This window comes from Plecotus auritus, assembly GCF_963455305.1.
Source record: "Plecotus auritus genome assembly, chromosome: 3".
Lineage (NCBI taxonomy): Eukaryota > Metazoa > Chordata > Mammalia > Chiroptera > Vespertilionidae > Plecotus > Plecotus auritus.
The window spans coordinates 30,762,839-30,788,360 of NC_137772.1; the positions used below are offsets into that span (position 1 = coordinate 30,762,839).

Below are 25,522 nucleotides of genomic sequence, written 5' to 3' on the forward strand. Positions count from 1 at the left end.
TTCCACTGGGATGGCACTGAATCTATACATCAAGTTAGGAAGAACTACCATCTTGGCATAATGCATGAGGCTTCCTATTCATGAACATGAACTATCTCTCCATTTATTTAGTTTTTCTTTGATATCTTTCATCATAGTTTTGTAGCTTTCTTTATGTACATGTTTTGTTGGGTTTATATTTAACTATTTATTGTACATATTTTGTTGGATTTATATTTATCTATTTAGAGTTAGGGGTACTAATGTAAATGGTATTATGTTTTTAGTTTCAAATTCTAGTTGGTCATTGCTGGTATTTAGGTAAGCGATTGACTTTTGTACGGGGTGGGACAAAGAGTAGCTTTACAGTTGTGAGTACACAAAACAATTTTCCATACGAGCAACTGTAAACATACTTTTGCCCTACCCTGTATATTAATCTTGCTAAGATATCCTGAAAACTTGCTATAATTATTAGTCCCAGAGGATTTTTTTAAAATAAATCTTTATTCAGATTATTACAATTATTTCTCCTTTTTCCCCCCATAGCTCCCCTCCACCCATTTCCCACCCCACCTTCTGCCTTTACCTCCCCCCCACTGTCCTCATTAATAGGTGTATGATTTTTGTCCATTCTCTTCATGAACCCCCCATACCCCTTTCCCCCTGAGAATTATCAGTCCACTCCCTTTCTATGCCCCTGATTCTATTATATTCACCAGATTATTCTGTTCCTCAGGTTTTTAATTCTCTTGATTTTTAGGTTCGCTTGTTGATAGATATGTATTTGTTGTTCATAATTTTTCTCTTTACTTTTTTCTTCTTCCTCTTCTTTAAGAATACCTTTCAGCATTTCATATAATACTGGTTTGGTGGTGATGAACTCCTTCAGCTTTTTCTTATCTGTGAAGCTCTTTATCTGCCCTTCAATTCTGAATGATAGCTTTGCTGGGTAGAGTAATCTTGGTTGTAGGTTCTTGCTATTCATCACATTGAAAATTTCTTGCCACTCCCGTGTGGCCTGCATAGTTTCTGTTGAGAAGTCAGCTGACAGTCGTATGGGTGCTCCCTTATAGGTAATTAACTGTTTTTCTCTTGCTGCTTTTAATATTCTCTCTTTGTCTTTTGCTCTTGGCATTTTAATTATGATGTGTCTTGGTGTGGTCCTCTTTGGATTCCTCTTGTTTGGGGTTCTGTGTGCTTCCTGGACTTGTAAGTCTATTTCTTTCACCAGGTGGGGGAAGTTTTCGGTCATTATTTCTTCAAATAGGTTTTCAGTATCTTGCTCTCTCTCTTCTTCTGGAACCCCCATAATTCTGATGTTGGTATGCTTGAAGTTGTCCCAGTGTCTTCTTACATTATCTTCAACTTTTTGGATTTTTTTTTTTTGCTTTTTGCTTTTTCGGTTGAGTGTTTTTTGCTTCTTTGTATTTCAGTTCTTTGACTTGATTCTTGTGTTCCTCTATTCTGTTTCTGGGTCTCTGTATAATATTTTTTATTTCAGTCAGTGTATGTTTAATTTCTAGTTGGTCCTTTTTCATATCTTCGAGGGTCTCGTTATATTTATCGGCCTTTTCTAGGATATTCTTAAAAAGTCTTATAACCGTGGTTTTGAATTCTATATCCAGTCGTTTTTTTTCCTCCATTTCTTTCGTTTGTGATCTGATTCTTTGACCCCGCATTTTCACTGATTCCCTGAGTTGGTAAGGTAGATATTTGTGCTAGGTTTCCAATATGGCCCAGTGGGTCTGCTTCCCCAGTTAACCTGAGGTGGACACTCTTGGTGCACCCCTTTGTGGACTGTGTGTACAGCCTTGTTGTAATTAAGTCTTTATTGTTGTTGGTATCACTGGGAAGAATTGACCTCCGGGCCAGTTGGCTGTAAGGATCAGCTGTGTCTATGCTGGGAGAAGTTCGGTGCTGGAGACAGCCTTATAGGATTAGACTTGCCAAATTGCAATAGCCTCTGTGCTCAGCTTGGATGGGGTGGAGTCTCAGTCTTGGCTTCCTGTCAGCCTTGCCCTTGCGCGCATGTGCGCTTTCAGTCCTCCGCCTTCCCCAGCTCGAGTCTCCGCCTGAGAGTCCAGACTCCCCCCATAAGAGCGTGGGTCCCCAGGGGCTCGCCTGGAACTGGGGTTCACTGCAGTCAGAACTGGGGCTCAGTGCCGTCAGGAGCCTCTGACTCCCTTTCACTAGGGAAAGCCTGTGGCAACCTCTGCAGCCTTTGTGCGCACTGGCATGCACGCGCGCTTTCAGTCCTCCGCCTTCCCCGGCTCCCGAGTCTCTGCCCGAGAGTCCAGACTCCCCCCACAAGAGCGTGGGTCCCCAGGGGCTCGCCTGGAACTGGGGTTCACTGCAGTCAGAACTGGGGCTCAGTGCAGTCAGAATCCTCTGACTCCCTTCCACTAGGGAAAGCCTGTGGCAACTTCCGCAGCCTTTGTGCGCACTGGTGCGCGCGCGCGTGTGCCCTTTCAGTCCTCCGCCTTCCCCGGCTCCCGAGTCTCCGCCCGAGAGTCCAGACTCCCCCCACAAGAGCGTGGGTCCCCAGGGGCTCGCCTGGAACTGGGGTTCACTGCAGTCAGAACTGGGGCTCAGTGCAGTCAGGATCCTCTGACTCCCTTCCACTAGGGAAAGCCTGTGGCAACCTCCGCAGCCTTTGTGCACACTGGCCCACATGCGCCTTCAGACTTCTGCCTTTCCCAGCTCGAGTCTCCGCCCAAGAGTCCAGACTCCCCCCATAAGAGTGTGGGTCCCCAGGGGTTCGCCCGGAACTGGGGTTCAGTGCAGTCAGAACTGGGGTTCAGTGCGGTCGGAGGCTTCCTTCCCCCTTCCGCCAGAGAAAGTCAGCCAGGCTCTCAGCCGCCCTTCCTCTCTGTGCGCACAAAGCCCCTTTGCCGTACCTCCAATTCTCTGTGAGCTTTTCTCTTTCCTTCTAGTTGTAGAATTTTCACTCAGCCAGCTTTCCTGTGGTTCTGGATGGTGTCCGTTCTGTCTTTTAGTTGTAGTTTTGAAATTGTTGTGCGAGGCAGCAGTTTAGGTGTTTACCTATGCCGCCATCTTGGTTTCTCCACCTGTCCCAGAGGATTTTATTTGGCAGTTCTGTTGGATTTTCTACATGCACAATCATGTAATCTGCAAACAACGATACTTTTATTTCCTTCTTACCAATTTAGTACCCTTTCTTAAAAATTTAAATTCTTTATTGTTGGAAGTATTACATATGTCCTCTTTCTCCCCCATTGACCTCTCCCCTGTTGTTCTCCCCCTCCCCCAGCACAAGTCCTCGCCCCCTACTGTTTGTGTCCTTTGGTTATGCTTATATGCATGCTTTATTTCCTTTATTTTTTTTTTGTCTTATTACATTAGCTTTGATTTCCAGCATAATGTTGAAAAGGTTGAAAAGGAGTGGTGAGAGAGGAGATTCTTGCCTTGTTGCTGATCTTAACAAGAAAGCTTTGAGTTTCCCACCATTAGGTACAATGTTTGCTGTACATTTTTGTAGTTGTTCTTTATTAAGTTGAGCAAATTCTCTTCTATCACTATTTTGCTGAGTTTTTTTAAATCTTGAATGAGTGTTGAATTTTATAAAATGCTTTTTCTATGTCTATTGAAATGATACTGTGGTTTTTCTTCTATAGCCTGTTGTAGCTTTTAATACAATTTCTTCCTCTGATGTTTGGTAGAATTCACCAGTGAAACCATATGAGCCTTGTGCTTTCTGTTGTACAAAGTTATTTATTATTGATTCCATTTTACATATAGGCTTATTCAGATTATCTATTTCTTCTGTGTGAGCTTTGGCAGATTGCATCTGTTATGTCACGCCCAGCTTATGGGTAGTGATGCTCTCAGTTAGAAATGTGAGGCACGCCCTTGAGCCCATATGACTCATAATAAGCCCCCAGGAACATTTTTCCCACTAGGGCCAATATTGTGGCTGAACTGGCACTTATGTCTTATTATGGTCACTGGATACAGTTCAGCAAAAATCATTAGGGAATTTTGAGAAACAAGAGTTCTTACTCACAATCCCTGGAATGTACATGGCATATGCAAAGTCCACACAGCAAGGTCACAGGTAGAGAGCATGGACCTGGGGCTCTTTACTAGGTTCTAAGGGTGGGGTGTCAGCCCAGGAGTCAGAGGCAACCCCCATGCTGTTTGGTGGGGCAACAGGGGGTACACCGTATGAACTGTGAGCAATGACACTGCAGAAGTATCTTGACATTTGTGCTGTCGGCCAAGGGCTGAACGTCAGAGTGATATCCAAGGAGTTCTAGGGAGCAGGATGTCCAAAGTCCGAGGTATCAGAACAGTCACCCATCTGCAGAACTCGTTCACTCTGCCTCTCCCCTTCAGCCCCTTCACCTGCCTGCTTCTGGAATACCTGCCACTGCTTGTCTTCTTGAAGAGCCATCTGCATCTGCTCGGTGGGGTCTGCCCTCACGGTGCTTGCACCTGGCTCCACACTCATCCCTGCAGGTGGGCCTGAGTCTGTGCCTCATCTTCACCCCTCCTGGATTTTGACACTCCTCAATTGGTGTTTTAAAATATTTTTTATTGATTTTTTTTTTTTCAGAGAGAGAAAGAGAGAGAGGGGGTCTGCCTCCTGCACGCCCCCTACCAGGAATGGAGCTGCAACCCAGACATGTGCCCCAACTGGGAATCAAACCGGCAACCTTTTGGTGCACAGAGGATGCCCAACCTGGCCATACCAGCCAGGGCTGGACTGTTTTCAATGCAGGAAATGTGTCCAAAGCAGATGTAGCTGACCCCTCCATGCTCTGTCTCTGAAGAACTCTCACCGTCAGGGGATGTGTCCCGCCGCACGGCTGCTGTCTTCACTGTCACACTATGGATCTGCACTCAGAGGAAGACTCGGCTCAAGGGGCCCCTTCAGGCGTCTCTGCTCTGTTCACTTCTCTCACCTGCTGCCCTGACACAGCAGAGCCGCACCCCTGCAGTGCCATGGCTCTTCTCAGGCCCGTGTGTTGTCGGCAACGCCCTTCCTGCTCACTTCCACACTGACCTCTGACCACTGCAAGTCCAGCCCATACGCCTCTCCCAAGAGGCCTTGAAGACCACAGTCAGCATTTAACTCCTCCTGCCTGCTCCCTGGCTCTCCCAGTCCACCTGGTTTTGACTTCTGAGCAAGTCCCTTTTGCTCCATTCATTCATGAGTCTGCTACACCAGATCACGGGTTCCTAGAGGCAGTAACTCTCTTCTTCACTTCTACACACCCCTCACCTGTTTTGCGCATAAGCAACGATGCGTTAATGTTTGATTTTATATCTGTTCCTTAAATAAATCAGGCAAGTTTCTTTCCTGACCTCCCATGAAAGATTTGCTCTAATAGCTGCTACTCTCACCTTAATCTTCTACTGTGTAAGTATGTAGCTACTTGGTATTTGACATTCTCCTTTTTGATTCCTTTAGGCCTGAGTAAAGTTCCATAACACATGTAGTGTGATGCTCCATGTTGTGTGAACCGAGGAAGCTGACTTGCTGCGAGCCTGCTCTCCACACCCTCAGCAAAGCTTTAGACACCACAGAAGAGGATGGCCCTGCGGTCAGAAGTTTAGGAGATGGAATTCTGGCCCATGGGACAAGGAACATCACAGGTGGATGCTGACAGGTTGCAGCACATTGACAAGTGTGGGGACTTGCAACAGGAGAGCTGGGGCGTGCAGTGGTTGTGGAAGTTTCAGGTTAGAGCTCCAGGTGTAACACCTGACCATCCAGATGAAGTGCTTGGGGGACATCTGACACAAGGCACTCGCGGTCAGCTAGTACTGCTCAGGTTGTGTTGGAGTTAAGGTGGCCGACACACCATTCTTCCATCTGTCTTTAGAATTCTCAGGACTGGAAGCTCAATTCTCCAAGCATGTCAGTCTCGTAGGAATGGAATCAAACCTTTAGACACGGTTTTAAATTCAAGATGATGATGTCACCACTGGGCTGGTCAGCAAGCACATGTTTCCTTTGGCAGACATATCTACAATAGGATTCACTCTACACACACGTCATACACACACACACACACACAGGAAATGCTGAGAGGAGGCAGGCCTGTGGGGGGGCGGGGAAGGGGGATGGTTCAGGTTGGTTCAATGTTGGTATCTGAGAGGCAGGTGGTCTGCAGCTCCCAGGTGCAGGGGTTTGAAAGGATGGAGACGAATTCCCTGAGCCTTCTGCAAGTCTGGATGAAAAGGGGAGTCAGGACAGGGTTGAGAGAGGGCTTTGTGAGTTCAACATGGGGTAGACTGAAGCAAGTTTATAGATGCAGAAGACCCAAGAGGTGCGGGTGAAGACACAGGTGAGTTAAAGGTAAAAAATCCAAGTCCTGGGGCTGGAAGAGTGTGGGCCCAGGTAGGTATTGAGGAAGGAGGGTGGGCCCTGGTGGGGGTGAAGGTGGAGCTGTTCATGGCTTCATGGTGACCTGATGACTTAGGACTCTCCAAGGAGCATTCTCCACAGGCAGAGTCTCTAAAGGCATTCCCTCTTGTCATTAAGTATTCATCTTTATTTATTTATACTAGTGACCCGGTGCACGAAATTCGTGCACATTAAAAGGGGATTAATTAGAGGAAATAATTTAATATTGCTATTTGCCCTTTCTCTATAATAGAAGTGTCAGAGATGAAAGAAAATTAGTAAAATGTATATGAAAACCTTCCTCCTGCCAGAGTCTGGGGCTCACCACAGGACCCAGAGTCAAGTCCCCACCACTCACATGCACCTCAAAATTGCATGAGACCCAGACCCGGCCAGTCCCCCATTGGGCTAGATCCAGACCCAGCCAGTCCCACCCTTGTTAAGCCCTGCTGGGCAGGGGGCATAGCCTCAGGTCCCCTTGCCTGGCGCCAGGATGGGGGGCATGGCCTGAGGTCCTCTGTCAAGCCCCGCTAGGTGGGGGGCATGGCCTGAGGTTCCCCGTCAAGCCCCGCCAGGTGGGGAGGCGCAGCCTCAGGTCCCCCGGCCCAGCACCGGGAGGGGGGTGCAGCCTCAGGTACCCCGTCAAGCCCCACCAGCAGGGGGGCGCAGCCTCAGGTCCCCCGTCAAGCCCTGCTGGGCGGGGGCACGACCTGAGTTCCCCCGACCCAGCACTGGGGGTGCACCTTGAGGTCCCCCATCAAGCCCTGCCGGGTGGGAGGCGCAGCCTGAGGTCCCCTGGCCTGGCGCTGGGGCAGGGGTAGCAGCCTGAGGTCCCCTAGCCCAGCACCAGGATGGGAAGCGCACCTTGAGGTCCCCCGTCAAGCCCTGCTGGGTGGGGGTGCGGTCTGAGATCCCCTGTCAAGCCCTGCTGGGTGGGGGATGTGGCCTGTGGTCCCATCAAGCCCCATGGGGGTTGGGGAGGGCATAGCCTCAGGTCCCTGCTGATTGCTCTTTAAGGCTCCTTATGGAAACTTGGCCTCAGCTGTGGATACAGCCATCTTTGTGACAGAGTGATGGTCAATTAGCATATTCCCTCTTTATTAGATAGGCTATTTTTAATATATTTTTATTTATTTCAGAGGAAGGGAGAGGGAGAGAGATAGAAACATCAATGATGAGAGAGGAGCATGATCAGCTGCTTCCTGCACGCCCCACACAGGGGATCGAGCCCACAGCCAGGGCATGTACCCTGACTGGGAATCGAACCGTGACCTCCTGGTTTATAGGTCGCCGCTCAACCACTGAGCCATGCTTGCCGGGCAGTGTGAATCTTTATTTACTTCATTCTCAGAGTGATGTGAACTCCACGCTTTGTTGAAAACTTGATGTCAGCACATCAAATAGGTTTCATTCAGTTCAACAAAACGTAATGAACTTCTGGCTCTGTTGGGGTGCTGGAGATACAAAACAAAATGTATCCCAGAAGACTTCAGCATGTTCCAGCTTGCTGGATGGAATAAGATAGTGTTACAGATGTGATAGGAAGGCCTCAGCATCATCACATGAGGACCAAGCCAGGATTCCTAGCTCACTGCTGTGTATACACCCAATGACTCAAAGAGAATGGGCAGGACCATCTGTATAATTTAGAAATGAATATGACCAATGCTATTTTCTAAAAATAAGCACATGTTTGTATCATTTCTCCATGGACTTACTTCAGACTAGATGCAATTTACTTCATTTTAAAGTGTTTTAATTTATATTATTGCAATCTATAATTTATATCTGCAATACATAATTCCACCTAACATGTCTTTCCAAGTATTTGGTCAAATATTTAGGCTCTTAAAGCCAATATTTATAGGGAAACTGTAGCTTAAAGTACCCCCTAGGGAAATCTTTATAAGGATCAGCTCGTCATCTGTGTGGTTTTCTAAAATGGGGCACATAATCACCAAAATACACTTTTAAAATTTTAAGTTAAAACTTAGGCTTTGCAAATAGCACTACATTAATTTGGCCTCTTGGAGAATAGTGTGGTAATATACAAATCACAACAACAACAACAAATTGATAGATTAGTAAAACACAAAAATCTTATTAAAATAATTTTCAATAAGTTATATTTTGATCATAAAGGATCTTTATTAAAGAATTCCAAAACCAAATATTTTAAAAGAATTATTAACCTAATAAAAATTGACATGAAAGTGTTTTATTTAAAATTGTTATAATAAAAACCAAATAGACACATCTCGTTTTAGAAAACATAGGCTTTAAGGATTAAAAGTAACTTTTCAAACTCATTGCCAGAATTAAAACTTCACATCACAGAAAGGTTTTAATAACGAATACTGACCAACAGATTACAACACCAAAGTTGTACAATAAATAAAAAAGCTTTCTAATTTTTTTACCAAGCTATCATGAACTGATAAAATAACAATAGAAAGTTAACATTAATTTCCGAAAAAAAAGGCACATCCAGGCAAAATAGTCAAGGCGACTTATAAAATGCAGCGTAATGTTTATATTGTGCATGATCAATTGAACGCAATAAATTACTCTGGAAGATTCTAAAATATGGCAGTAATAGATTGTAAAGCTGGGCAAATAAGACACCCCCCTCCTTAATGGCATATTTTGTTCCCCAAAGTGCAGTTACAGAACTGTCTGAAATATCAGGCTTCCCTGCATACAGGTTTTGCTTTGCAAAGTTGTTTATCATCTTGGTGCCCTCAGAGACTTGCCCGCCGGTCTGGTCGTGGCACGCACTTCGTAATTGCAGCTCTCCACAGCACGGGGGCCAGTAAGAGACTGAGCGTGGTCACACTCAGGATCAGGAGGTACACCTGCAACAGGTAAAACTGAGAGTCATCTCAGGATTAAGAGGTGCACCTATAACAGGTAAGTCTATGTCCACCTCAAACCACAGATGCACTCTCAGGTACACCCCCATACAGACACAGGTGCCTCAACATTTGGATGTGAGGTGGACTGAGATTAGACCATCAGTGGAAACTTGTCAGGTCGATGCATCACTGGTGCACACACTGGAGTCTGTGCAATCGGAGTCACCCCTTGGGCTCACTAGGCAGTCAGACTGACCCCTTGGGCGTCACTTAGAGTGAGGATACAGCCTCAGGGCAGGTCTCAGATGGAGCTCAAGCACAAATTCCATTCTTCTGCAATTGTTTTAAGTGCTCTTTTTTTTTTTTTAGAGCATATTTATTTATTTTATTTATTAAATCTTTATTGTTCAGATTATTACAATTGTTCCTCTTTTTTCCCCCATTGCTCCCCTCCACCTGGTTCCCACCCCACCCTCTGCCCTTACCCTCCCCCGCCACTGTTCTCATCCATAGGTGTACGATTTTTGTCCAGTCTCTTCCCACACCCCTTTCCCCACAAGGATTGTCAGTCCACTCCCTTTCTATGCCCCTGATCCTATTATATTCACCAGTTTATTCTGTTCATCAGATTTTTTATTCACTTGATTTTTAGATTCACTTGTTGATAGATATGTATTTGTTGTTCATAATTTTTTTCTTTACCTTTTTCTTCTTCTTTCTCTTCTTAAAGAATACCTTTCAGCATTTCATATAATCCTGGTTTGGTGGTGATGAATTCCTTTAGCTTTTTCTTATCTGTGAAGCTCTTTATCTGACCTTCAATTCTGAACGATAGCTTTGCTGGGTAGAGTAATCTTGGTTGTAGCGTCTTGCTACTCATCACTTTGAATATTTCTTGCCACTCCCGTCTGGCCTGCATAGTATCTGTTGAGAAATCAGCTGACGATCATATGGGTGCTCCCTTGTAGGTAATTAACTGTTTTTCTCTTCCTGCTTTTAATATTCTGTCTTTTGCTCTTGGCATTTTAATTATGATGTGTCTTGGTGTGGTCCTCTTTGGATTCCTTTTGTTTGGGGTTCTCTGTGCTTCCTGGACTTGTAAGTCTATTTCTTTCACCAGGTGAAGGAAGTTTTCAGTCATTATTTCTTCAAAAAGGTCTTCAGTATCTTGCTCTCTCTCTTCTTCTGGCACCCCCATAATTCTGATGTTGGTATGCTTGAGGTTGTCCCAGAGGCTCCTTACACTATCTTCAAATTTTTGGATTCTTTTTTCTTTTTGCTTTTCCGGTTGAGTGTCTTTTGCTTCTTTGTATTTCAAATCTTTGACTTGATTCTTGCGATCCTCTAGTCTGCTGTTAGATCTCTGTATAATATTTTTTATTTCAGTCAGTGTATGCTTAATTTCTAGTTGGTCCTTTTTCATATCCTCGAGGGTCTTGCTAAATTTATCAGCCTTTTCTAGAAAATTCTCGAAAAACCTTATAACCGTGGTTTTGAACTCTACATCCAGTAGTTTGCTTTCCTCCATTTCTTTCATTTGTGATCTGTTTCTTTGTCTCCGCATTTTGGCTGCTTGCCTGAGTTGATAGAGTGGCTTTGTGTGCTAGGTGTCCTATAGGGCCCAGTGGCTCAGCCTCCCCAGTTACCTGAGGTGGACACTCTTGGTGCACCCTTTTGTGGGCTGTGTGCACAGTCTTGTTGTAGTTAAGCCTTGATTGTTGTTGGTATCCCTGGGAGGAATTGACCTCCATGCCAATTGGCTGTGAGGATCAGCTGTGTCTACACTGGGAAAACTTCTGTGCTGGAGACACCCTTATGAGACAAGACTTGCAAAAGCCTCTGTGCTCAGCTTGGATGGGGCGGAGTCTCAGGGCAGAGCAGACAGCACAGGTTTCCCATCAGCCCTGCCCTAATAGGCCCCTGTGTCTCAGTGTCCCGTGGTAATCACTGCAAGCACCTCTGAGAGAAAGCAGCCCTCAAGTTCCACCCCCTGCCAGACAGTCCAGTTTCTCCCTGAATGAGTCTGGGTCCCCAAAGTCTTGCCCCGAACTGGAGTTCAGTGCAGTCGGGAGCTTTTGTCTCCCTTCTGCTTGAGAAAGCCAGCCGCGTACTCAGTTGCCTGCCCTCTCCGCTTGCGTGCCTAGGTACCTCTGCCCTCCGCAGTTCCTCTGAGTCTCAGCGTGCTTTTCTCCTCCTGACAGTCCAGCCTCTCTCCACATGAGTCTGGGTCCCCAGAGTCTCGCCCAGAACTGCAGTTCAGCACAGTCGGGAACTTTTGTCTCCCTCCCACTTGAGAAAGCAAGCTGCACACTCAGCTGCCAGTCCTCTCTGCGCACGCATCTCAGTACCTCTGCCTCCTGCAGATCCTCTGAGCCTCAGTGTGCTTTTCTCTTTCCTTCTAGTTGTAGAATTTCCACTCAGCCAGACTTCCTGTGGTTCTGGATGATGTCCGTTTTGTCTTTTAGTTGTAGTTTTGAAATTGTTGTGCGAGGCAGCAGTTTAGGTGTTTACCTATGCCGCCATCTTGGTTTCTCCTTAAGTCCTCTTTAACAGTAGGACTTACTTTCCTCACACTTATGGATACAAGGAGACAACCACTTAATTTTGAAAGCTTACCAGCATTTCATGTGTACCAATTAGAACTTTTATATTCATCCAGTCCACATTTATTAGGGAGCAGGTATGCAGATCCAAATACCCACAGTGTCACTTGGCTGGGTGGACTTTACTGACACCATCACAACTTAGGGAGTGACGTTGTAAGGCAGGGCAGTCAGGAGGCCCTCTCGCTGTGGCCCCTGCCCTGAGGAGGGGAATGAGATCAAGGCAAACCCCTTCAGGCCCAGAAGTTCAACTGTGCTGACGTAGACATCAAAAGGGGCAAAAAGTGACACTTAGATTGCAAAAGAGGGCTACAGAGTAAAAAATGATTATAAATAGAAGTTACTATTAGGAACTTGTTTGTCTGTAAATCCATGACTTAAAAACATCCTATGACTTAAAAACATCCTGAAGTTAACTGTTTCTACACTGGGGAACACAAAAACAGTTGATTTCCACAGTCTACATAGTATACAGTTTTCCAGCCCGGCACACGTGATTTCTTAGTGAGCTAGCAGTTCAAAAGCAGGGAGTTCAAACTCCTATACTATTACCCAACATTTTATACATTCAACAACAACAAAACTCCCTTTGATCTCCATTTTGTTTTCACTGAAACATTAATGCTCTATTTTTAGTTATCAAATGCTTTCCATAGTTACAGCATCAATTTGCCCTTAGCTCACTCAGGGCTAATACTCAACTCAGTTATCTGGTCCTCGAAGCATATTCAGGTTTTAAACATTAAACTTTTAACACCAGGAAGCACAGAGTGCGTTATATTTACCCATGGGGTTGGGAGTCCTTTTTTCACATTAGAGCCACACCCCACCACCCATCACAAAAAAACCTCCTTCTTATCAAATTTAGTGACAATCACGGATCATCAAATGATACTTACCAAATTCTAGTTCATAGCCAATTAAAAAAGGGCAAATAATAAAATTGAAAAAAGTAGAAATGGGCAAAAATGGAGAGGAAAAATGTAAGTGCAAATGGAAGGTGGACACACAATCAACTGCGCACAAACGATGCTCACACATCAGCAAGAGGGGTGTCTAACAGGACACTGACGAAGCACTTACAGGAAGTGGGTGGAGACTCACCTCCCGAGAAATAATGCCGGCTCTGCGCGCTCTGCTCCCCAGGACAAAAGAGAACTCGCTGACCTGGGCCAGCCCTGCGGCCACGATCCACTTGATGTACTGGCTGGTTTTCGGCAAGAGGAGAGACAAGACCAGTGCTGCCAGAACAAACTGTGAGAGTGCCCATGTTATTGCTTTATCAGAGCCCCGGCGTCCAAGCACCCAGGACAGAGGGGACACAAATGCCGGGGCAGCCCTTGAATAACACACAGGGAGGCACTTCTATGCTGAAGGCACCAAATAAACACAAAATGTCTGAAATAAAACCACAGAGAACACCAAGGCCAAATCCAGGTTTTGGGTTCATTTGCAGAAAACAAAACCTCCCTGGCCCCCAGAACTAAATGAACAGTATTAGATGTTATATAGCGTTCAAATGCGAATTTTATTTTTAATAAGAGAGAATGTATTTCTCTCATGAAAGCAATCTCCAGAGGGGTAAGCAGCCTGAAGCTAGTAGGGCAGCTAGACAATCATCGGGGATTCTGGCTCCTTCCAGTGGAAATATTTTAAGTCAATTTCTATAATCCACAAAGCCAGATAGCTACAGAGCAGATCAGGACATTAAAAGTTAATAGAGGCAATGCAATGATTTGTAGTCTTGGAGGACAGACACAGGAGAGTGGTGAAATAATTCTCGTGACCGTGAAGATGTGTATCTGCAGGCATCACAAGAGCAGGTTCTATGGTTCTTCAGACTTATTTAGGATTAAAGTCAAATTCTAGTGCAAGGACTTCTCTGGAGGATCCAGACAGCTATTTCTCCCATTCCAGCTTTCTAACTCCCAGTTTTAAATATACTCAATTCTGAGACAAACAAAGGAAAACAAACCCAAATCACCTGTATCCTAACCCAGACCTGTCCCCAGGCGGTGGGGTAGCAGGAGGGGGAGGAGGGGCGTCTCACAGTCGGGTGTTCCAGGTAAGTGGCCCTGCTGGGGACTCACACACTTGGCATTGCTGTGGGCAGGCACTCAGGACCAGGAGGAAGTATGTGTGCTGTGTGACATGTAAACCCCAAGATAACCTGAATTTTACCAATCACGAATGACTGAGAGGCTCGGTACCTTCATGATCACCACCGCCAACGTGAGGACCATCAGGATGGTGAGCTCGTACACCACGAAAGTGGGAAACACGTGGAGGCCTGTGAGGAAGAGGACGGACACGGGAATTCTTTCAGGATCACACAGCCCATCTCTGAACAAATTCACGCCTGTTTCTCACTGATAAATCTATCAACTCTCAAGCTCCTCAGATTTGTTTCAATAAAAGGAAGAATTCTTGTAAGCACCATCCTGTTGTGCTGTTTGTTTAAGCGCTCATCCAAGCATTTGCTGTGGGCGGCTCCTGGGCCCCCACAGAGCCCCTCACTGGACCAACCGCCAGTGGGATGCTCGGCACAGGCCAGATGGCAGAGGCTTTTGCTCTGAGGGTGGAGGCTGCTCACTCCCCTGACTTCTGGCCGTGAGCACAGCCCTGTGCGGAGAGCAACGCTGACACCAAACGACTGGAGCTAGTGCTTAGTGACATGAACAAACAGAGTGAGATGAAGTCCATGTTACAATGTCTTTGCCACATAGAACTGTGACAGGAGGGCTAGCAAGCTATGCTATAGTTTTCCCACTTAAAGCCACTCATTCTTGCAAAAATACCAAGTGCATACCTGGAATAGCACAACAGTAAGCAGTGCAGGCTCTGGGCTAAAATCCCAGGTCTACCACTAACCAACTGTAGACGCTGGCATGCCTCTTAACCTCTCTCTGCCTCAGCTTCCTCATTTGTAGTTGTGGATTTGGGCAGTGAGTGAACACAGCATGACATGTAAAGCAGGTACCCGTGTTTATAAACAATTGTTCTCACGGTCACTGTGTACACACACCAGGCCCACAGATATGAAAGTGAGCAAGGATCCAGGGCTGCAAGGTGCCAGGTAACACTGACACCTGCCTCAGGGCACCTCCAAGAACCACATGAGCAGTGCTCTCCCCTCTTCACTCTGGGCCTAAGACTGCCCTTGGTTGTGATGTTCTAAGGAGGCCTCTCCTCAGGATCTCTGCCTGAATCCCTCGTTCCCACTTGCTGGTGGCAGTGACCCCAGGGCCCACTCTTATCACCCAGAGCCAACTGTGGCTAATGAGCGCTGGGTGCAGGTCATCTTTGTGGTTCTGACAGGGCCTGGCTGGGGCAGGAGGTCGATGAATGTTTGTTAAAAACAGGACCCCACCGTTCATTTACATGTCATCAAGGTCTACATATGCAGAAAAGCAAAGGTGTCTTCTTAAACAGATGCTATTAACTTGCTGCTTAGAACCCTGGAACAAAAAAATTATGTCCCTGAGCAGTTAGAGAATAAAAACCTGATTGTACACGTGTTTCTCAGTTGGCAGGGAAATTAACTTGAATTCCTTCTGATATATTGAGTGTAAATAACCAAAGCAAAAATATGTACAATGGTTATTGTTACAAAGCATGGCTCTTAATAATCAAGAATCCCAATTTGAAAAATATTAGAGCAAATATATGTTTTAAATAACATATTTGTGAAGTTTTAGGTTTTTTTTAAAAATATATTTTATTGATATTTTACAGAGAGGAAGGGAGAGGGATAGAGTCAGAAACATCGATGAGAGAGAAACATCGATCAGCTGCCTCCTGCACACCACACCCCCCACTGGGGATGTGCCCGCAACCAAGGTACGAGCCCTTGACCGGAATCGAACCTGGGACCCCTCAGTCCGCAGGCTGACGCTCTATCCATTGAGCCAAACCGGTTTCGGCAAGTTTTAGTTTTTTAACAAGCGAGCATTCCAGGAGGCCCAAGCAGGTAGGACACAGAGTGGAACAACTAGTCAGGGTGACTGGGGGTCGGGGGGAGGGGGGGTCTTAGGAATGGATCGCAGGACTGGAATGCGGTGAGAATAGGGTTACAATTAATCAATTTTATTACACCTTATCTGAAAAAGAACGGACAGAAAAGAAGTGAATCATCAACCAGGAATGGAAGTTCAAGGAATCAGAATTGGCAGAGCTTACTTAGCATGCTGAGGGGGTGTTTCCAGCAGTGGAGTGAAGGGGAAGGAAGAGGCAGAAGAGAGGGCCAAGGAGAGAAAATGAGGGGAGAAGGGGAGACAGAGAGACACACACGCGTGGGGGCAGAGAGGATGAGGAGCGAAGGGGCAGAGAGGACGGGGCAAACATCCATTGAGAGGGGCTCTCTCAGGGACACATCTGATTACTAAAAGTGGTTGTGAATGCTCTTATTTCACCTCTTTCTTTTTCTTTTTAAAAAATATATTTATATTGATTTCAGAGAGGAAGGGAAAGGGTGAGAGAGATAGAAACATCAATGATAAGAGAGAATCATTGATTGGCTGCCTCCGGCACACCCCACGCAGGGGATTGAGCCCTCAACCCAAGGTATGTGCCCCGACCAGGAATCAAACTGTGACCTCCTGGTCCATAGGTCGACGCTTAACCCCTGAGCCACTGGCTGGGCTTATTTCACCTCTTTCAAGTGTGACCCTCCCACTTGTGTTTCCTTTGAGAACTGCCTTGGCTCCTCAGGGCCTTTCACACATCCATTTAAATTTTAGAATCTGCTTTTCCATGTTCTGAAAGTCTTGCTGGGATTACACAGAACCTGTTGACGAGTAGAGAGTGTGTGGACTTTCCAGGCCGTAAGAGGGCGAGAACAAGGGGGTGCCATGCGGAAATGCTGCAACACAGAGGCTGGGATTCTGTACTGCTGGTCCTCTCCAGGACTGGCCACTAAGACACCCCGACACAGGGAAATCTCCAGAGCGCACGCGCACTGCCAATTTACCTTTGTTTTGTATCAAAATTAGTATTTCCTCCCAAACTTCCCATTTTGATGCACTGACGTTAAGATGCTAACCTGCTGAGCACCGGGGCCCTTCCTATGGAGTCAAAACAAGAGTTGTCTTCCCTGAGGATGCCTGAGCCTTTACACTGCCTTCCTACACGTGCATCTTAGCATTGATGGGGCATGACAACCAATCAGCAAATTAACATCCCTTAATTCAAACTTTCCCTCTTTTTAAATATAATTTTTCCTCAGACTCTAATTTTTTATGGGAACTGTTTCCACTGTCTAGTCTACAGATAAAAATCTTAATAATAAAAGGCTAATATGCAAAGGGTCGTGACGCCCTCACGTGTAATGACCGATCAGCAGGAGGCTGCATGCGAGAGGGCGGGGACTTGCAGCATTGGGGACTTGCGTGAGGCTTGCATCTCTGTTCCCGGCGCTGGGCGCAGAGACGTGAGGCTCGCAGAGGCCTACCTCTTTGGGGCGATGGATCGTGGGGCTCCCGCACTGTGACAGGGCACAGGCTAGGCTGGGAGGACCGCACCCCCCCCCCCGAGTGCACGAATTTTGTGCACCGGGCCACTAGTAAGTATATAAAGAGATTACAGAGGTAATCTGCAAGTGTTTAACAAACACAATTCAAACATTCCGATGTAAAGCAGAAAGTTACCTATGGATGCAAAGAAAATGATAGCCAGGAAGTCGCGAATCGGCTCAATGTAAGACACAATCTCCTCAGTGACCATGTGGCCTTGGGAAGAGATGAGCGCTCCAGCCAGGAAGCAGCCCAGCTCCATGGAGACATCCAGCAGCTCTGTGACCTGGGGAGGAGGGAAGGACCACGTCACACACACAGTGCCACCAGTTACCAACGGCTTCTGCCAAAGTAGGATTCACACCCAAAGACAGCCTTGTAAGGTCTAGCAGAACCATCACAATAAAGCTGTGAAAATCAAATCTCGCTGTACATCTGTGAAATCCCCAGTGGTGCCTCTGTGGGGATGACCCAGAGAGACAACATGAGAAAGCTAACGTAAGTTAAATTAACCATACAGGGAGAAAAAATTAATTTAAAACATTTGAAACAATTCACGTAGATAGCTGTGAAATTTTTGAATTAGAGTATTTTCCAAATTTTATTTTAAATATTTGTGATACATTTTCTTTACCTTAAATCAAGGAAGAGCTTGACTCTGGCTTAAAAAATACATTATAGCCCTAGCCAGTTTGGCTCAGTGGATAGAGAGTTGATCCTCGGACTGAAGGGTCCCAGGTTCGATTCCAGTCAAGGGCACAAACCTTGCTCACAGGCTCGATCCCCAGCCCTGGTCAATGTACCTGCAGGAGGCAACCAATCGATGTTTCTCAAAGCAATGTCTCTCTCTCTCTCCTTCCCACTCTCTCTAAAAATCAATGGAGGAGGATTAACAACAACAAAAGTATTGTAGTCCTGGCCAGTGTGGCTCAGTTGGTTGGAGCATCATCCCATGCACCAGAAGGTTGGGGTTGGATTCCCAGCCAGGGTACATACCTAGGTTGCAGGTTCGATCCCTGCTCTGGGCTCATACGGGAGGCAACTGATCAATGTGTCTCTCTCACATCGATGTTTCTTTTCTCTTTCTCTCTCTCATTTTTTTCCTCTCTCAATTCAATAAAAAAATTTAGAAAAATGTTTTGTATAAAAAATTATTCCCATCACCAACTTAAACTGCTTAGAGAAAGCAGACACAGCTAATAAGCAATTACCTGGAGATGGCAGGAAACCAGAGGGAAGCACCAGCGAATCTAGACCTGACTAGATTCAATAATGCCACATTGAGACAGAATAGTTATGGATCATTAGGCTTCTACCTGTATAGTTCTGTTAAAATCAGTTTCAGACTTCTTTATATGACATTACTGATGCAAAACAACTAGAAAGATACCTTTTTAATTTGAGACAGTAAAACTATAGACAATAGCAGCATCAGACACATGGGGGGGAAAATGAACTTTTGAAGAAATACCATTTGCAATAACATCAAAACTCATCAAACACCTAGGAATAAACAAAAGAAGTGCACAACTTCCGCACCAAACACTACAAAATGCTGCTGAGAAACGCGGATGAGGACCTCGGTAAATAGAGGGTGTGTGCCACACTTAGGAGGGAAAAGGTCACTTTCCCTCAACTGGCCTACAGTACAGGCTCACTGGAATCACAACAAAACTTCTTGTGTGTGAAAAGTGACAAGTTGAATCTAAAAACGTACATGGACACTGGAAAGACCACAAATACAGGGTGAAAATAAAGTAGGTTTACAGTTGTGAGTACGAAAAATACAGTTTTTTCTTGTATTATTATGATATTATTTTCCATACGAACAACTGTAAACCTCCTTTTGCCCACCCTGTAGAGCCAAGACAACCCTGATGGAGAAGGAAGCTGGCGCTACACTGCCAGCTGTAAGGGCAGGTATGCTGGCCAAGGGAGCAGAGTGCAGGTCAGAAACATGCACACGCACACAAGCACTCACACAGTCTCCTGGTTTTTGACAAGGTGACCCTGCACAACGTGGGGGAGGGGTCTTTCAGCACACAGTGTGCGGAAAAGCACGTGAAAAAACAAATTCCACTTCCTTCCATCATGTGTTACACTCACCTCCAGATGGACAGATCTAAACAAGATAAGTAAAGCAGTAACACTTCCAGAGGACAACAGGGAGTATCTTTGTGATCCAGGGGTAGGCAAAGGTCTTTTTTTTTAATTCTCACCCAAAGATATTTTTTCCATTCACTTTTAGAGAGTGGAAGGGAGGAAGAGGGAGAGAGGGAGAAAGGGAGGGAAGAAAAGAGGGAGGACAGAGGGGGAGAAGAGGGGAGGGGGGAGAGAGAAACATTGACGTGAGACACACACATCGATTGGTTGCCTCTCACACAAGCCCCAACTGGGACTGGGATCGACCCTGCAACCGAAGTATGTGCCCTTGACCTGGGATCGAACCTGAAACCCTCGTGTCCACGGGCTGATGCTCTAACCACTGAGGTAAACTGGCCATAGCTAGGCAAAGGTCTTTTACATAGAATATAAAAATTGCTAACCATAAAAAAATGAATAACTTGACTTCATTAAAATTAAGAACTGTTGTTCATCAAAAAAAGCCATTCAGCAAGTGAAAAGGAAAGTCACAAACTGGGAAACAGTAGGAAAAATATATCTGACATAGAATATTATTCATAAAATGGAACAAAGTACTAAAACATGCTACAGCATGGATGAACCTTTGAAACATGCAAAGTAAAATAAGCCAGATAGAAAAGGTCACATATTATATGATCCCACTTATATAAGATGTCCAGAAGAGGCAAATCGTAGGAAAAGAAAGTAGATTAGTGGTTACTAGGGGATGGGGAACAGACAGAATTGTGAGGTAAAGGGTTTCTTTTGGGGTGATAGAAATTGGTTCTGAAATTGGAGAGTGGTGATGGTTGCACAGTGTTGTGAATATGCTGAAAACCACTGAATTGTACACTTTAAATCAGTAAATAAAAAATTTGTCAAAATTTTGGCAGGACATATAAGAAACGCCTACAAATGAGTAAGAAGATAACCAACCCAATAGAGAAATAACCTTAAGACTCTACCAGGCGCATCCCCAAGGAGGATGTCCATCTGGCTAATACGCATATGGCAAGGTGCCCACACTATCAGTCATCAAGGAAATGAAAACCAAAACCCTGACAAGATACTACCACCTAGAAGAATGGTTAAAATTGCAAAGACTGACAGAAAACACAAGTGTTGGTGAGGATACAAAGAAACTAAACCCTAACACAACTCTGGTAAGGGTATAAACCAGTATAACTACTTGGGGAAAACTAGCATGGAAAATTACTAAAGTTAGTATACCCTACAACCCAGCGACTCCAATCCTAGACATATATTCATCAGACATGAGATCACATGTCCAACAAAGAACACATATGAGAATATACAGAAGCTTTATTCGTAACAGCCCTAAATGGAAACAAACCCTAGTAGATAATAACAGAAAGGATGAACTGTGAAATATGTGATGGAATATCACACAGCAATAAACGAGGAGTGAGTCTCACAGAGAATACCTAATATGCAAAATGTTCAACACCTAACACCATACCCGGCAACTATAGCAGGTGCTCAGTAATTATAGTCAAATGAAGAAAAAAAACACACTAAGAACCAATGACTGAGGAAACAGTAAGGAAGTCATGCAGATAAGACAAATGTGCTGGATGCTATTTTCAAAGATAAAAATATTCTGGAAAGGATAAAGCAATGTAAAAAAATTACATAAGTCATTTTTACTTGAGCAGCTTTGAGCAGAAGCAAATCATAGTTTTCTTAGAAGATTATGAAATACTAGCAGGCAATTAAATCATATATAAGGAAGTAATTTTTGCTAATTTCCTTTTTAAAATTAAACTTTTTATTTTGAGATAATCAGATTTCAAGTACAGTTTCCCCAATGGCAACATCTTAACAAATCATAGCACTAGGTCAGTGGTCGGCAAACTGTGGCTCTCAAGCCACATGTGGCTCTTTGGCCCCTTGAGTTTTTAGCAAAGGCCAGCTTAGGAGTACCCTAATTAAGTTAATAACAATGTACCTACCTATATAGTTTAAGTTTAAAAAATTTGGCTCTCAAAAGAAATTTCAATCGTTGTACTGTTGATATTTGGCTCTGTTGACTAATGAGTTTGCCGACCACTGCACTAGGTCACAGCCAGGATACTGATGTGTCACAATGAAGAGAGGTGGAATAGTCTGTCCCCATGAGGATCCTTCCCACCCCCATCCCCTCCTTAATACCTGTCAAGCAGCAATCTTCCCTCCATTCTGAAATTTTGTCTTCATAAATCTCACACAAATGGAATCATACAATATGCAACCTTTGGCATTGGCTTTTCTCATTCAACACAATTCTCTGGTAAATCATGTACCAAGTTTTAAAACCGGGTAGTCTTCCTTGATGTGGATGGACCATAGTGACCATAGCTGGTTGAAACATTCACCTGCTGAAGGACATCTGGGCAGTTGCTGTAAACATTAGCGTATAAGTTTCTGTGTGAACCTAGTCCTCATTTCTCTGGGATACAGGCAAAGGAGAGCAAATGCTGGTAGTCTAGCGTTGCCATTAGTACTTAAACCACTTAGGAGGGGGCTTTCCTCATTTCCCCCATTCTCATGAGATGCTTGTCCTTTAAATGAGAAGGCTGCCTCCAAAACAAACCTTTTATTTTTAACCTTTCACATTTATGGCAAAAGTTCTGTTGACTACCTTTTCATTATGGAACAGAACTAAAATTTGTGGTTTTTTTTAATGTCTTTATTGATCGATCAGAACCTAAAATTTGTTTTTAATTTGTTAATCTTTCAGGTACAAAACTGTTTAAAAGTTTAAGACAGAGTAAGATATTTGACACTGGTGGCTTTTCATTCTCACAGGTTTGCTTTTTGTTATTCCTCACCTGAAGATACTGTTTATATTGATTTTTTTATATTGATTTTTTTGAGAGAGTGGAAGGGAGGGAGAAAGAGAGAGAGAGAGAGAAAGAGAAAGAGAAAGAGAAAGAGAAAGAGAAAGAGAAAGAGAAAGAGAAAGAGAAAGAGAAAAGAGAAAGAGGAAGAGAAAGAGAAGAGAAGAGAGATTGGTTGCTTCCTGCACGCACCCTATGGTGCACAGGCTGGTGCTCTAACCACTGAACCACCAACCAGGGCTAGATTTGTGTGTGTTTTTTTTTGGTGTTCAGGATGATGCTCCAACTAACTGAGCCACCCGGCTAGGGTTAGATTTGTTTTTTAATGCAGCACTCCACAAATACTTTTGTAGAAAAATGCTTAAGAGTATAAGTTAAAACAGTTAAATAGGATTAACTCATATTAATATTGATGTGTAGCATAATAACTGTGTATAAAATAAAAAAATACTAATAAGTGTTTAAATATTTTAACTATTATTAAAATAAAAAGATAAGAAACGATCACAAGCTTTCAGTGAACAGACTATATAAATCAAATTACATAAATAACAAATATGAGAATTACCGTTAACATTAAAAAGATGAAAGCCGAGATTCCTAAGATAAGGATTTCTTTGTTTCCTTTGCTTTCCATATGTAGCTTTCGATAATACGGTCCTATAAGGTAAGTCTTTATAACAAGACATAACAGAAAAACAGCAGCCAGCGAAAAAAGAATCTGACCAATCAAAACCAGTATTCGTAGTATTTCCATGACAATGCTAGGAAAGGAAAAAAGAGACATGTTATTTCACCTCTAAACATATTTCTCTAAAACCCAATAAAATGATCTTCCACTATTTTCTAACATGTTGTAAAATAAAGGACCCAAATCACATACATTTTTATTTCCAAATATTAAGATAAAAACTATCAATCATATTAATCGCAGAAATTTTTATTTGAATCAATAAAGAAGCTGGATTACTTTGCAATCAATTCTTTGAAGCAAATGCATTTTATAGGATGTAACGATCCTTAACTGACAGCTTGTATATCTCAGTGATAGATAATAAAATTCCTTCTCAGAAAATAACCCCCATTTGAAATTCTTCATAAGGCGATAGTCACCCTGTAATATTACACTGCAGGCTCACATTAGAAGTGTAACTAAAGAATTCCAGTGACTTTCAGCAAAATATTCTCTTATCCCAAGTCAGAATTCTGAATTTTATGTCTATTACTTAGTCATAAAGAAAAGGATTCTGTACTAAGCTCACAAAAAAGGCACTACTATATATAGGATGTCCCCAAAAATGTCTACACACTTTGAATGATTATAAAGTCAGTATTTATTAACAAAGAGTTCATTTTCAAAATTTAATGTGATCTACAGAAATGAATAATTTTTTTTGTCAACACCTGTTTTCAAGCTGATGGCTGTTTCTGTTTCAGGCACTTCTGATAACATGAAGCAATGGAATCACAAACATTAAGAATAATTATGTTTGGTATTTGTGTGACCTCAATTCATCAACTGTTGCCATTTTTTTACCATAAACTTTCTTTTATGTATGCCCATAAAAATGTCTAGTGGATAAATTTTCTTTGTTTAAAGCTTAGTCTGGCTTTATCTATTATTTCAAATCAGTTAGACCTGAAAAGGAGTGAAAATTAAGTGAGATATCAGCTGTTAAAGTGTGTATACTTTTTTTGGGGGGGGGCACAGCCTGTGCCCCCCCCAAAAATGTATACACACTTTGAATAATTATAAAGGCAGTGTTTGTATTTCAAATGCATTTTCAAACTTCCAGTAGCATTTTAGGATGAATTTCCTTTGTTCATTTCCTTTGTTTTTCAGCTTAGTCTAGCTGAAAAGAAAGAAACATCCATTGAGTTATCAGCTGTCAATGTGTGTATACATGTGTTGGGACACCTTGAATTTCTAGCATTTACAATAATATACATATTTTGGTTTTTTAATATTTTATTTTTATTTATTGATTTCAGAGAGAGGGAAGAGAGATAGAGAGAAAAAGAGAGAAACATCAATTTGTTGTCCCAGTTATTTATGCATTCCATTGGTTGATTCTTGTATATGCCCTGACCAGGGATGGAACCCAACATCTTGACATATCAGGACGACAACTAACCAACTGAGCTAGGGCTACATATTTTCTTAAACTTGGCTCTCCACCATATTTAGGAAACCATTCAGTCCAAAGTTCTGGTATAGAAGATCTCAGTGGAAGAATACAAATCTTATTTTGGTAGTTCCCCCCCTTATTTGTGGTTTCCTTTTATTGGTTTCAGTTATCCACCATCAACCATGGCCTGAAAATATTACATGGAAAATTCCAAAAACAACCACAACACAATTCATAAGTTTTATGTGCACTGTTCTGAATAGCATAATGAAATCCCCCACTGTCCTGCTCTGTCCCGCATGGTATGTGAATCATCTTTGTCCAGTGTCTCCACGCTGTATACATTACTTGCCTGTTAGTCTCTTAGTAGCTGTCTTGGTGATCAGATCAACTGTTGGGGTACTATAGCCCTTGTGTTCAAATAACCCTTATTTTACTTAATCATGATCCCAAAGTGCAAGAGTAGTGATGCTGGCAATTCAGATATGCCAAACAGAAGCTGTAAAGTACTTCCTTTAAGTATAAAGATATGTATGCATAGGGAAAAAATATACCATACATAGAGTTCAGTACTATCTGTGTTTTCTGGTATCCACTGAGGGTCTTGAAACGTATCCCCACAGATAAGCAGGGACTACTGTACTATGAGAGAATTCATTACAGCAGTCAGGCTTAAAATAGCATCACGGGACACAAATCTCAAATTGCACATGATTACTTAGGGGAATCAGAACAGAGCTGGGATTGCAGCAAAGAAGTAAAGTCACTGTGAATGACTCCACGTCTTTAAAGTTGGGGAGCCAGTGTGAGAAATCAGGGTCTGCAGCCCGGGTAGTAATAGAAATGTGCTCACTGTGACAGAATAAAGTAGGTTGAGTCTACCTCAAATTCCTGACCAGTCTTCCACATTACATCAGTGATAATATTCCTGCAAAACTGTGATGATACCCTCCTAACTTATCTCATTCATGCTCCAGAGGCCTAAACAGCATGCTGGGAACATCAATCAGATGTCCAAAGCTCCTGTGACATTCAGATGAGCCCAGACTCCTTCACCCAGCGGCACCTTCCACTCTCCCTCACCTGCAAAGTAGCTTACACCGGCC

At 43.7% G+C, this 25,522-nt stretch overlaps 1 protein-coding gene across 6 annotated transcripts in view; it reads right to left on the reverse strand.

The window, feature by feature from the left end:
• Positions 1–8,092: 8,092 nt before the first annotated feature.
• TMCO3 (transmembrane and coiled-coil domains 3) overlaps positions 8,093–25,522 on the reverse strand; it is a 53,255-nt gene continuing 35,825 nt past the window's right edge. For 3 of the 6 annotated variants that reach the window (XM_080660436.1, XM_080660437.1, XM_080660439.1), the window contains 5 exons: positions 22,856–23,051; positions 17,459–17,609; positions 14,024–14,103; positions 12,918–13,067; positions 8,093–9,210 (listed from right to left, as the gene is read on the reverse strand). In XM_080660436.1, the coding sequence (XP_080516562.1) occupies positions 9,097–9,210; positions 12,918–13,067; positions 14,024–14,103; positions 17,459–17,609; positions 22,856–23,051 (691 nt within the window). In that variant the 3' untranslated portion in view covers positions 8,093–9,096. The remainder of the gene's footprint in view (positions 9,211–12,917; positions 13,068–14,023; positions 14,104–17,458; positions 17,610–22,855; positions 23,052–25,522) is intronic. The other 3 variants (XM_080660434.1, XM_080660435.1, XM_080660438.1) reach the window with 1 other exon arrangement.